This window comes from Bos javanicus, chromosome 5, assembly GCF_032452875.1.
Source record: "Bos javanicus breed banteng chromosome 5, ARS-OSU_banteng_1.0, whole genome shotgun sequence".
Taxonomy (NCBI): domain Eukaryota; kingdom Metazoa; phylum Chordata; class Mammalia; order Artiodactyla; family Bovidae; genus Bos; species Bos javanicus.
Window position 1 is genome coordinate 116,284,414 of NC_083872.1, and position 14,747 is coordinate 116,299,160.

The 14,747-nt window shown below is 37.9% G+C and overlaps 1 protein-coding gene across 2 annotated transcripts in view; it reads right to left on the reverse strand.

Annotated features, from left to right (window-relative positions):
* Nucleotides 1–14,747, reverse strand: part of SMC1B (structural maintenance of chromosomes 1B) — an 82,283-nt gene that overhangs the window by 18,243 nt on the left and 49,293 nt on the right. For both annotated transcript variants that reach the window (XM_061418839.1, XM_061418838.1), the window contains exons 14-18: nucleotides 14,615–14,731; nucleotides 12,408–12,514; nucleotides 3,997–4,138; nucleotides 3,056–3,201; nucleotides 1,328–1,481 (exon numbers count right to left, since the gene is read on the reverse strand). In XM_061418839.1, coding sequence (XP_061274823.1) covers nucleotides 1,328–1,481; nucleotides 3,056–3,201; nucleotides 3,997–4,138; nucleotides 12,408–12,514; nucleotides 14,615–14,731 — 666 coding nt within the window. The remainder of the gene's footprint in view (nucleotides 1–1,327; nucleotides 1,482–3,055; nucleotides 3,202–3,996; nucleotides 4,139–12,407; nucleotides 12,515–14,614; nucleotides 14,732–14,747) is intronic.

Sequence of the window (14,747 nt, forward strand, 5' to 3'; positions counted from 1 at the left end):
GAAAGCTGATCTGAACAAATAAAGCCAATACATATTAAGTTCTCCACAGTGTTCAAATTCCTGGACCATGTCACAGGGGAGGCAGCCTCCACTTCAGTCCTATCCCCTGACCTCCCATTCCCCCTTTAAAGCCATCTGAGTGGGGCTCATGACATTTGTGGCCAGTAAAGTGGCTTCTCCTTTCCTTCCATCTGGGATGTACTCTCTGCTAAAACAGAGAAAAAAGACTCTTTTTTAGGTTTAGTTGTGCAGCTTACAGTATATTGGTTCTCTGACCAGAGATCCAACTGGGGGCCCTGGCAGTGAGACTGCCAGGGAATCTCTCCCCTTCCCCAGCAAAAGACTTTTGAGTATAATATAACACCAGAATTATGCTATGAGAAGTAGTCAAAATCAGCAAGAGAAAAACTGTTTCACAGCTGCTTCATACTGAAGAAACCAAAGGACTGAACGCCTCTTCTGGAGTAGAAACTGGAGGGAAATGCATGGATTTCCAACTGGTGACAAAGCAGAAAGGGGAGGAGGGAGGTGGAAAGGGGACTAAAGGGAAGAGGTCACTAAAGATTTAAAAGATAATTTGAAAGGTAAAAGAACTAACTATGTTCACCATCCTCTGCCTTAGCTAATAGTAAGATACTCTTCTTGAACTATGTCGTCATATCTTTCCTCACATGAGCAGCAGAACAAAGGGTACATAAGTGTCCCACCGACCTCAAGAGTACTGTGTAGTATGTATGTGATGAGAAAGCAAAGGAAGCTAACAGAAAAATGTCCACCATGGGGAGACTTCAGTCTCCCCTTTTGACTCCCTGGGTATCTATTATCACCTTCCCCACACTCTCATCGCCTGGACACTCAGTGAGTCATGTTTCTACTGAAAAGGACCTCAAGTTGTTGGTGAAGATGCAGAACGAGATCCCTCCACACACCACTGACGGTGTTCCCAGAGTACAGCACTGCTCATGCTGTCAGGCATGTGCCCCTGCCCGAAACGGACTGTGGCTACCCCATCTCTCCAGAATGCCCCTGAACTCCCATGGCTTTAGTTCCGATTCCTCTTGGGTGTCTATATACAGGTAAGAAACTGGTCCTATGGAGCTAAAAGGATACGGATTAGCAAGAGAAATAAGAGAGCTATACAAAGTGCCCAGTCTTCTGGAATGAGGATCATTTTGCCCTTTTCCCTTCCCAGACGAGATGTTTTTTCTGCTAATAAAGCTTTAGAATAAGACTAAGAGTCTGCATGGCTACAACTTCACTAAGCAAACAAAGGCCTACATAAACTTCCACACAACTGCACATATTTTAAAATCACTTGCTAGAGTACCTCCACTTCAATGATGTCATCCAGCGACCCCAACAAAAGAACTATTTCAATGTCTTGAACTTTGCAGTCAAGCAACATGTTATGCTTCTCTAACCGATTCTGTTCCAGAGAACTCTGAAGGATCACAACTTCTTTTTGCCATTTTCCCACTTCCCTGCAAATACACAGATATGAAAAAGTGATTATATTTTACTAATTACATAAAGTTCCATCAGGAAGAAAAACATGTTTATAAATTTACATGAAAAAACTTTTTTCTTTCAAGTGCTGTTAAGTTGCAGAGTTAGTCCATGAATGCTTGTAATTTAAACTTTAACACTCCTGACAAAGGCCACGAATATAATTATTTAATCCAAGGGAACATTTCCAATAATATACTTTACTCAGGCTAACAACAATACAGTGCTCTTCCAGTTACCTTATTTTTAAATCTGTACAATTTTTCAAGGTGTATCTCTCTCAATGTAAGTTCTACATTTTAGAACCTCAAACCAAGAGAAAGTGTCTGTTAGCAAGATAAATGTCTTACCAATTAAGTCATTACACACCTAATAGTCTAAACTTTATTACTACCATCACCACCACTAATGTAAGGCCTTCTATCTTAATGAGGGCTTAGGAGTCTTACCAGCTGAAACAAAAGGGGGGACTTTAAAGAAGACCCAGAAAACTAAAAATAAAAGAAAATAAATTAAGAATTACATGGTTTTCAAGAATCTGATGATAGAGATGTGGTTCTATTTAAATTAAGTATGAGCCAAAAAAATCATGCATAAACAAACTAAATTCCACTCAAAAATCTTAGACAAAGAATTTTCTGGCAGCATTTTGAAACACTAAGACTTTGAACATTGTGAAATATTCAAGAGTTTGAGCAAAAACAGAACTCACTGCACCTGTTCACTTATGGTTGTGTCAATCACACAGGAGAGCAGATGTCATTGGTTCAACAGGCCAGTGGACTCAAAGTGCTACTGATCATCATCACAGCAAATACACGCTCATTGAATGTCAGGTACTGTTCTAAGAACCATATGAACTCATTTAATCCTTACAACTGTTCTATGACATAGGCACTATTACCATCCCCACTTTACTAATAAGAAAATGAAGGCACCATATATAAGCAGCAGAGCTAGGGCCTGGAACCATGTAGTATGGCTCCAGATTCGACACCTCACTCGCTATGCTGTCATACAGACTAGCAGGGCCTTCCTAACAGGAAGGGACTGGTGTCAAGGAGATTTATGGTAAGGAAGCTGAACCTCCAATACTCTGGCCACCTGATGCGAAGAACTGACTCATTGGAAAAGACCTTGATGCTGTGAAAGACCAGAGGCGGGAGGAGAAGGGGATGACAGAGGATGAGATGGTTGGATGGCATCACCGACTCAGTGGACATGGGTTTGAGTAAGCTCCAGGAGTTGGTGATGGACGACATGGAGGCCTGGCATGCTGCAGTTCATGAGGTTGCAAAGAGTCAGACATGACTGAGCGACTAAACTGAACTGAACACTTTGTATAGGTTTCTCTTTACTCATTTAAAAGTACTATACACTCTAAACAACTAACCACCTCTCTTGGTTTTTCCCCTAAGTTGCAATGCTTGACAGATGCAATAGGAGACCAAAAGCCACATAAAGGTACATATTCAAATAATAAAACTTCTATAATAAATTTCAAATTGATGGTAAACATTTTTTAAACTCTTGATAAACTTTTAATCACCTATCAATGGCCAAAAACTTCTTTCGTTCCTCTTCAATTTGAGCTTGGACTTTCTCAACGTTGGTATTCTGAGTGACAAATTCATCCTTAAGTTGCTGCTGTTTTTCCATGAGTTCATCCACAATTTTCAGACAATTTTCTTCAACCTGTATGGAGATGATTCACATTACAGGCTTACCATCTTTTATATTAATAAGGCCAACAGGTCATTTTATTATTAATACAACCATCCCAGTCATTCCAAGACAAACCCTGTCCTGCATGCTGCCAGAGCCTCCACTGTAGAATGTGACCCACTCCTGTTTACACTACCAGGTAATCACTACCTACCTTTCTCTTTCACTTTGGATTCATTTCCCAGCTTGCTGTCATCTGACTTCTGTTTCCACTGTCCAGTGAAAACATTCTTCCTACCAGACTTTACCTTCTTGGCTTTAACTTTAGCCTTTTCACTTTAACTTTGCTCACTTCCTTTCTCCTCACACGCTGGGGATCGTGGCTGTCTTCATAACTAAGGCAACCACTCCTTCCAGAACTCCATCCTTGCTCCCCCGCTCTTCGCTGCCTACTCTCTGAATTTACATAATGGATTCAATCTACTCCAATAAACCAGCCTAGACTTCTCCTGTTATCCATGTACTCACTAACTATCTGTCGGAAATTGCTGTTTAGATGTCACAAAGGGAAGTCATGCTCCACAGGTCCAGAATTTTCTCTCCTTAATCTCTCCTCCTATCCACCAATCACCCAAATGAGAATTCAGAACCATCCTCTCAACATCTAGAAAGTCATGAAGCTGTGCGGATTTTACATCAAGTATTTCTCAAATCTGTACCCCTTCCCCACCTTCTATCACTATTAGAGCTTTTCAGGAACTCAACACTTATTCATCAAAGAAAGTCATCATTTCAATGACACTTTGGTCACGCATCATTCATTACCTTCTTTAGGTGATCAGTGTCTTCTCTACCTTTCTCGATGGCTTCTTTTAATGTGTTAATCTTATTCAGTTTCTTCTTCAGATGATTACGACTATATTCAAGTTGAATATTAAGCCGAGTTTTTTGTTTCTCAAATTCTAATCTAGTATAATACAAGTGGTAAACAGAGTCCTTTAATTTTTTTTCCTTTTTATTTATTTTTTAAATTTTATTTTATTTTTAAACTTTACAATATTGTATTAGTTTTGCCAAATATCAAAATGAATCCACCACAGGTATACATGTGTTCCCCATCCTGAACCCTCCTCCCTCCTCCCTCCCCATACCATCCCTCTGGGTCATCCTTTAATTTTTAAAAAAATTTTTTGTTTTTATTATGGAAAACTTCAAACACAAATATAAAAAAAAGACTACAATGGATTCCCATACAGCTATTACCCAACTCTAATTAAGTAATTCATGGTCCATCTTCTTTTACCTATAATCCCACTTATTACTCCTTCCCATCACTATTTAAAGCAAATTTCAGACATCATGTAATTTCATCAATAAATATTTTAATGTTTCTCTGAAAGTGAAGTGACTTTAAATACATAACCATAAGCTTCTATAGGTAGAAATGATAACAACCTTAATATCAAAGTGTTATCTTTGCCAAATTTCCTGATTCTCATTAGTTTAAAAAAAATGGTTTGTTTGAATCAGGATTCATATACTGCATATGAATGCGTTTCTTAAATCCTTTACAATCTATAGTTTCCTTATCTTTTTCTTTAAGTTACAATTCATATGTTTATTTTATTTAGTCAATTAATCTTTTCAAATAGTAGTTCATTCACAAACTCCAAACTTGGGAGTTCAAGAACATGTTCTTTCCTGATGTACTTTCCTACTATGCGAGATTCATAAACTCCCCATAAAGAAGTCCAGTATCAAAAAGACAGTTTCTTCAGTAAGTGGTGCTGGGAAAACTGGACTTCTTTTATAAGTAAAAGAAGGAAATTAGAACATCCTCTAACACCATATACAAAAATAAACTCAAAATGGATTAAAGGCCTGAATGTAAGATCAGAAACCATAAAACTCCTAGAGGAAAACATAGGCAGAACATTCTTTGACATAAATTGTAGCCATATTTTTTTGAATCCGTCTCCTAAAGCAAAGGAAATAAAAGCAAAAAACAAACAAATGGCACCTAATTAAACTTGTAAGCTTTTGTACAGCAAAGGAAACCACTGACAAAAGGAAAAGACAACCTATTAAATGTAAGAAAATATTTGCAAGTGATGTAACTGCTAAGGTGTTAATATACAAAATATACAATCAGCTCAAACAACTCAAAACCAAACTGATGAAAAAATGGGCAGAAGATCTGAATAGACATATTTCCAAAGAGGAAATGCAGATGGCCAACAGATAAACGAAAAGATACTCAACACTGTTAATCAACAGGGAAATACAAATCAAATTCACCTCACAGCTGTCAGAATGGCTATTGTTAAAAAGAACGCAAATAACAAATGCTGGCAAGGATGTAGAGAAAAGGGAACCCTGGTACACTCTTGGTGGGGATGTAAATTGGTATAGCCACTACGGAAAACAATATGGAGATTTCTAAAAATAAAAAAAGAAGACTAAAAATAGAACTACCATTATGACCCAGCACTTTCACTTCTGGGTACATATAAAAAAAACTGAATGTAAATAAAACATATTTACATTCTAAATAAAAAAGATACATGCACCCCACTGCAGCCATGAAATTAAAAGACGCTTACTCCTTGGACGGAAAGTTATGATCAACCTAGACAGCATATTAAAAAGCAGAGACATTACTTTGCCAACAAAGGTCCGTCTAGTCAAGGCTATGGTTTTTCCTGTGGTCGTGTATGGATGTGAGAGTTGGAGTGTGAAGAAGGCTGAGCGCCGAAGAATTGATGCTTTTGAACTGTGGTGTTGGAGAAGACTCTTGAGAGTCCCTTGGACTGCAAGGAGATCCAACCAGTCCATTCTGAAGGAGATCAGTCCTGGGTGTTCTTTGGAAGGACTGATGCTAAAGCTGAAACTCCAGTACTTTGGCCACCTCATGAGAAGAGTTGACTCATTGGAAAAGACTGTGATGCTGGGAGGGATTGGGGGCAGGAGGAGAAGGGGACGACAGAGGATGAGATAGCTGGATGGTATCACCGACTTGATGGACGTGAGTTTGGGTGAACTTCAGGAGTTGGTGATGGACAGGGAGGCCTGGCATGCTGCGATTCATGGGGTCGCAAAGAGTCGGACACGACTGAGCGATTGAAGTGAACTGAACCCCACTGTTCATAGCAGCATTATTTAGAATTTCCAAGATATGGAAGCAAATGAAATGTTCATCAACAAATGAATGGATAAAGATGTGATATATATATATGTGTGCGTATGTGTATATATATACATACAGTGGAATACTATTCAGCTATAAAATAGAACAAAATTTTGCCATTTGCAATGTGGATGGACTTGAAGGGTATTATGCTAAGTGAAGTAAGTCAGACAAAGACAAATCCTATATGCTATAACTAATATGTGGAATCCAAAAAAATACAACAAACTAGTGAATATAACAAAAAAGAAGCAGACACAGAGAATAAACTAGTAGTTATCAATGAGGAGAGGGATGTAGAAAGGAGCAACATAGCAGGAGGGGATTGAGAGGTACAAATTAGTGGGTATACAATAAGCTACAATGATATACTGAATAACACAGGGAATATAATCAGTATTTTATAACAAATGGAGTACAGTCTTTGAAAACTATGAATCACTACACTGTACACCTGTAACTATATAATACTGTATATCAACTATAAATCAATAGAACTCCTATCTTAAAAAAAAGAATTCCAATATCAACTGTAGCTCATCCTTTCTCCATCTACCCTCCCTCACATGACCTGCTAATAGAATCATTCATATAAGAAACACTTTAAAGCACTAATTGTATCAGACACTGTGCTAAATACTACTAATACAAAGGCAACAACAGCAGTAATAACGAAAAGAGAGTAATATTTACTGTGTTGTTCAGTTGCTAAGTCATGTCCAACTCTTTGCGACACTATGGGGTGTACACGTCCAGGCTTCCCTATACTTTAGTATCTCCCAGAGTTTGCTTAAACTCCTGTCCATTGAGTCAGTGATGCCATCTAACCATCTCATCCTCTGTCACCCTCTTCTCCTGCCCTCAATCTTTCCCAACATTAGTTTTTTCCAATGAGTCAGCTCTTCACATCAGATGGCCAAAGCATTGGAGCTTCAGGATCAGTCCTTCCAATGAATATTCAGGTTTGATCTCCCTGCAGTGCAAGAGACACTCAGGAGTCTTCTCCAACATCACAATTCAAAAGCATCAGTTCTTTGGTGCTCTCCTTCTTTATGGTCCAACTCACACATTCATACATGACTAATGAAAAAAACATAGCTTTCGGTCTATGGACCTTTGTCAGCAAAGTGATGTCTCTGCTTTTTAACATGCTGCCTAGGTTTGTCATGGCTTTCCTTCCAAGGAGCATGCATCTTTTAATCTCATGGCTGCAGTTACCATTCACAGTGATTTTTGGAGCCCACAAAAATAAAACCTGTGACTGTTTCAAGTTTTTCCCTTTCTATTTTCCAGGAAGTGATGAGACCAGATGCATTATCTTAGTTTTTGAATGCTGAATTCTAGGCCAGCTTTTTCACTCTCCTGTTTTCACTTTCATCAAGAGGCTCTCTAGTTCCTCTTCATTTTCTTCCATTAGAGTGGTATGATCTGCACATTGATATTGTCATTGATATTACTTCTGGCACTCTTGATTCCAGCTTGTTATTCATCCAGCCCAGCATTTTGCATGATATACTCTGCATGTAAGTTAAATAAGCAGAGTGACAATATACAGCCTTGACACACTCCTTTCCCAATTTGGTACCACTCCGTTGTTCCATGTCCAGTTCTTACTGTTGCTTCTTGTCCTGCATACAGGTTTCTTAGGAGACAGGTAAGGTGGTCAACTGGTAGTCCCATCTCTTTAAGAATTTTCCAGTTTTTTGTGATCCACACAATCAAAGGCTTTAGTATAGTCAGTGAAGCAGAAGTACATGTTTTTCTGGAATTACCTTGCTTTCTCTATGATCCAACTAATGTAGGCAATTTGATCTCTGGTTTGTCTTTTCTAAATCCAGCTTGTACATCTGCAAGTTCTCGGTTCATGTACTGCTGAAGCCTAGTTTGAAGGATTTTGGGCATGACCTTGCTAGCATGTGAAGTAACTGTAACTGTATGGTAGTTTGTACATTCTTTGGCATTGCCTTCCCTTGGGATTGGAACGAAAACTGACCCTTTTCCAGTTCTGGGGCCACTGCTGAGTTTTCTAAATTTTTGACATATTGAGTGCAGCACTTTAACAGTACCATCTTTAAGGATTTGAAATAGCTCAGCTGGAATTCTATCACCTCTACTAGCTTTGTTGGTAGTAATGCTTCCTAAGGCCCCTTGACTTCACACTCCAGGATGTCTGGCTCTCGGTAAGTGATTGCACCATTGTGATTATCTGGGTCGTGAAGATCTTTTTTGTATAGTTCTTCTTGCCATCTCTTCTTAATTTCTTCTGCTTCTGTTAGGTCCATACCATTTCTGTCCTTTATTGTGCCCATCCTTGCATTAAATGTTCCACTGATATTTCCAGTTTTCTTGAAGAAATCTCTCATCTTTCCCGTTCTGTTGTTTTCCTCTATTTCTTTGCACTGTTCACTTGAGAATGCTTTCTTACCTCTCCTTTCTATTCTCTGGAATTCTGCACTCAGTTGGGTATATCCTTCCCTAGGCTTTCACCTCTCGTCTTTTCTCAGCTATTTGTAAAGCCTTCTGAGACAACTACTTTGCCTTCTTGCATTTCTTTTTCTTTAGGATGGTCTTGGTCACTGCCTCCGGTACAGTGTTATGAAATTCCATCCATAGTTCTTCAGGCACTCTATCAGATCTAATTTCTTGAATCCATTTGTCATCTGCACCATACAATCATGAGGGATTTGATTTAGGTCATACCTGAATGGCATAGTTGTTTTCCCTACTTGCTCAAGGATGAGCCTGAATTTTGCAATAAGGAGCTCATCACCTGAGCTTGAGTCAACTCCAGGTTGCTTCTGCTAAGCTAGAGCTTAGCAGAAGTCAACTCCAGGTTGCTTCTGCTAAGCTAGAGCTTCTGCTAAGCTAGAGCTTCTCCACCTTTGGCTGCAAAAAATATAATTAATCTGATTTCAGTATTGACCATCTGGTGATGTCCATGTGTAGTCATCTTGTGTTGTTGGAAGCGGGCGTTTGCTATGACCAGTGTGTTCTCTTGACAAAACTCTATTAGCCTTTGTCCTGCTTCATTTTGTACTTCAAGGCCAAACTTACTTGTTACTCCAGTTATCTCTTGACTTCCTACATTTGCATTCCAATCCCCTATGATGAAAAGGACATCTTTTTCTGTTGTTAGCTCTAGAAAGTCTTGTAGATCTTCATAGAACCAGTCAACTTCAGGTTCTTCAGCATTACTGGTTGAGGCATAGACTCGGATTACTGTGATGTTGAGTAGTTTGCCTTGGAAACAACTGAGATCATTCTGTTGCTTTTGAGGTTGCCCCAAGTACTGCATTTTGGGCTCTTTTGTTGACTATGAGGGCTACTCCATTTCTTCTAAGGGATTCTTGCCCACAGTAGTAGATGGTTATCTGAATTAAATTGACCCTTTATTGTTGATTTTAGTTCACTTATTCCTAAAATGTCAGTGTTCACTCTTGCCATCTCCTGCTTGACCACATCCAATTTACCTTGATTGATCGATCTAATACTCCACGTTCCTATACAATATTGTTCTTTAGAGCACTGGACTTTACTTTTACCACCAGATACATCCACAGCTGAGTGTTGATTCCACTTTGGCCCAGCCTCTTCATTCTTTCTGGAGAAGGGATTAATTCCTCAAAAAGACATAATGATCCCAAACATGAATGCACCTAATCACAAAACTTTAAACATCATGAAATATAAACTGAGAAAACTGGAAGGAGAGAATGACAGATCCAAAAGTACTTGGAAATTTCAAAACTCCTCTCTTAGGGAACACTAGACCAATTAGACAGAGTTAGTAAGTACATAAAAGACACCAATCAACTTGACTTAAAAGTTACTCAGAAAATACTCTACCCAATAGAACAATGCATATTCGTTTCAAGAGCACACAGAATATTTATTAAGATATAATACATGCCATGTTATCAAATAAGTGTCAATCAACTTAAAAGGATTTAAATAATGCAAAATATATTTCTTATCACAATAAAAATCAGTAACAGAAACATATCTAAATCCTCCCCCATCACAACAATTTCTGTTAAATTAAACAATACTTCTAAACACCCCATAGATCACAGAACGAAACCACAAAGAATATTAACAAATATTTTAAATGGAATGAAAATGAAATAAAACATACCAGCAATAGTGGGATGGAGCTTAAGCAGTGCTTAAAGGAAAATAAACAGCTTAAATGCTTATATTATAAACGAAGAAAAGCGTAAAATACATAAAGCAAGCTTCTATCTTAAAAAGTAAGAAAAAAGAGAAGTAAATTAAACCCAAAATAAGTAGCAGCAAGGAAATAAAGAAGTTAAGAACAGAAGTCAACTACATAGAAACAGATAAACCATAGAGAAAAATCAATGAAGCCAAGAGCTGGTCTTACAAAGGACCATAAAACTGATATAACTCTAGCTAGACATCAAGAAGAAAAGAAAACAAATTAGCAATATCAGGAATGAAAGGGCCATCAGTACAGATCCTACGAAACTGAAAAGGATGAAAGGGGAAATGTTAATAATTTTATATTAATAAATTTGATAACTCAGATGAAATACACAAATGTTATTTTCAATACACAAGCTACCAAAGCTCACTCAAGGAAAAAGATGTCCTGAATGGCCTTATATCAATAAGGAAACTGAATTTGTAACTTTAAAAATATTTTCATAAAGAAAAGTGGGTAGCACTTGCAAAATTTACCAAAATTTACCAAACTTTAGGAAAAAAATAATAAAATTCTACAAAAACTCTCCATGAAAAACAGAGGAGAGAATAATTCCTGACTCATTTTATGAGTCTGGCATTACCTGATACAAAAATATAAAAAAGAGTATTTGCAAGAAAAATAAACTATAGACCAATACTCTCATGAATATAGATATAAAAATCCACACTAAAATTTTAATGAGTCAATCCAAAAATATTTGAAAAGAATAATACAACATGACCCAGTGGGGTTCATCTTAGATATGCTAAGTTGGTTTAATATTCTAAAAATCAATCACTGTAATTTAGTATATTAATAAGCCACCTCCCTCCAAACTCCAACAGTATTATTATCCCAACAGATAGCAGAAAAAGCATTTGACAAAATTCAACACTCACTCATAATAAAAGAAATTTCAGCAAGCTAGAAATAGAAGGGAATATCCTCCTCTTTTCCGGCAAGTGGCCTGAAGCTGTTTGTTTATAGAAAGGTTATACAACTTTATCTACATACATGGATACTAACAGAGAACTAAGTACATTTTAATAACCACTGTGTGTGTAATTATTTCCCCATTCTCTTACTGTGTATATTTGTGCTTTTTCTCTTTAAAAATTGTGGAATAAAAGAATTAGACCTCTTTATAAAAATAGCAATGTTTATTAGCTATTTCTTGATGAACTGAAATAAAGGCGGTAACTGCAACCATGAAATTAAAAGACGCTTACTCCTTGGACGGAAAGTTATGATCAACCTAGATAGCATATTGAAAAGCAGAGACATTACTTTGCCAACAAAGGTCCGTCTAGTCAAGGCTATGGTTTTTCCTGTGGTCATGTATGGATGTGAGAGTTGGACTGTGAAGAAGGCTGAGCGCCAAAGAATTGATGCTTTTGAACTGTGGTGTTGGAGAAGACTCTTGAGAGTCCCTTGGACTGCAAGGAGATGCAACCAGTCCATTCTGAAGGAGATCAGCCCTGGGTGTTCTTTGGAAGGACTGATGCTAAAGCTGAAACTCCAGTACTTTGGCCACTTCATGCAAAGAGTTGACTCATTGGAAAAGACTGTGATGCTGGGAGGGATTGGGGGCAGGAGGAGAAGGGGATGTCAGAGGATGAGATGGCTGGATGGCATCACTGACTCGATGGACCTGAGTTTGAGTGAGCTCCGGGAGTTGATGATGGACAGGGAGGCCTGGCGTGCTGAGATTCATGGGGTCGCAAAGAGTCAGACACAACTGAGCGACTGAACTGACTGACAGGCATAATTCCTTTAAATTATTAAATAATAGTTACATTTATATATAAATAATTGCTTACCAACATCTTTTAATAAAAATACCTTTTTTGATCAGCTTCCTGTTGCTGTTTAATATGCTTGTTCTCAAATTCACGAATATTTTCTACACCGATTTCTTCACAGAAGTGTTGAAAAATATCATCTTCAACCTTTTAAATTATTTTAAAACCAAATGGTTTAATAATCAATTTTACAAAAATATATAGACAATCCTTAAATCTATGTTTTTCCCACCAAGATTTTCTGGATTAGGACAGACTATTTCCGACAAGCATCACTACTCTGTAAAGTTGGTGCTTTCTCTTTAATTAACTACACTTACCTATTTTCAGAGTTCTTATTCTACAACAAAATAAGAAAGTTCACGGTGGCCTTTTAAGTGATTTGGCTTTATGAAGAGTTTAATACAAAACTGGAATGTTTACTTTAGCCATACCAAAACATAACATTCTACATAAATACAGAAAATATTCTTTATGAGTAATACTATAGATTCTTTTTTTAATATAAATTTATTTATTTTAATTGGAGGCTAATTACTCTACAATATTGTATTGGTTTTGCCATACATCAACATGAATCCGCCACGGGTGTACACGTGTTCCCCATCCTGAACCCCCATCCCACCTCCCTCCCCATACCATCCCTCTGGGTCATCCCAGTGCACCAGCCCCAAGCATCCTGTATCCTGCATCAAACCTGGACTGGCGATTCGTTTCATAGATTCTTAAATAATATAAAACCAAGAGGACTAAAGCATAGAATTAACACTCAGAAAATTTGGAAAAACTAGAATAAGCCAAATCCAACAAAATAACATTTAACATTAATATTTTTAAGAGTTTCCCTGGTAACTCAGAAGGCAAAGAATCTGCCTGCAATGCACGAGACCTGGGTTCAGTCCCTGGGTTGGGAAGATCCCCTGGAGAAGGGAATAGCTACCCACTTCAGTATTCTGGTCTGGAGAATTAATTCAATGGACAGAGGACAGGCTACAGTCCATGGGGTCGCAAAGATTTTTAAAGCCTGGCATTTATGCACAATTATAGGATAAGAGAGACCTGTTTTAGCAACAGGACATGTGAAAACGGAGAAGGCAATGGCACCCCACTCCAGTACTCTTGCCTGGAGAATCCCATGGATGGAGGAGCCTGGTGGGCTGCAGTCCCTGGGGTCGCTAGGAGTCGGACACGACTGAGCGACTTCACTTTCACTTTCATGCATTGGAGAAGGAAATGGCAACCCACTCCAGTGTTCTTGCCTGGAGAATCCCAGGGACAGGGGAGCCTGGTGGGCTGCTGTCTCTGGGGTCGCACAGAGTCGGACACGACTGAAGCGACTTAGCAGCAGCAGCAGCATATAAAGAAGTTTCAGACTTCAGTTGAATGTAAATTAAATATGAAAGTGATATGACTACTGTAACAGTAATCTATACTTTGTATAAGGAGATAATCCAAGTCATGTAAAATTATGTTTCTGTGTGCCAAATAATTTGACAAACCAGGGTACTCTGTACTGGTCAGACAGTATTTTCAATTTATTTTTTGTTCTAGGCACTGACAACAGAGGCTGGTTACCAGAACTGGTCTTATTTATTCATATTAAATATGAATAAATAAGTAATTAGGGATATTTAACCTGGAAAAGGATAATTAAGGGGCAACATAAGGGTAGTTTCAAATCATGTGGTAAAAGGCAGAACTAGAGGCAATGGGTGAAAGTTACTGAGTGATGGTGTGACAAACAGTGTTTTAAAGGTTAAAGATAAGCAACAGTGGAATGAATTAAGCCAGAAAGTTCCTGCTACTTTATAAGCAGAGGCTAGATGATCATATCTTTGGTACCCTAGAGCCAAGCAGCTGTGCCTGGCATATAATAAATGTTCAAGACAAAATTACTGAGTGAATACACAACCTTAAAAGATGAGACAAGGGGAAAAGTTCTTTCCTTCTTAGGCAGTGGAAGAAAGAAAATGACTGCAAATTTTACAATGGACAAGGAGAGGCTGGACAGCTGAAGAGAATAACCATGTACTAGTAGTCATCGCCCCTGAGATGAGCAATAGTGGGTCTCAAAAAATACAAGGAATACAAGGAAATTAATACCATATAAGGAAATTAATTTGGCAAACCAATAAAACTTAGCATTTATCAAACTTTGCTTTAGCACATATTGAAGAAGCCTTAAATTTGGTATCTGGTCTAGAACCAAGCCACATGCCATTTAGTAATAAATATATCACTCATAACCTTATCTATCTTTCGTTGAAATTCTTTAATTCTTTGTTGTCGTTCTTTGATTCCTTCACTCAACATGGCACATTGAGATTCAATATTTAGTAGTTCACTTTGTAGCTGAGATTGTTCCTGATTATAAAAAAGA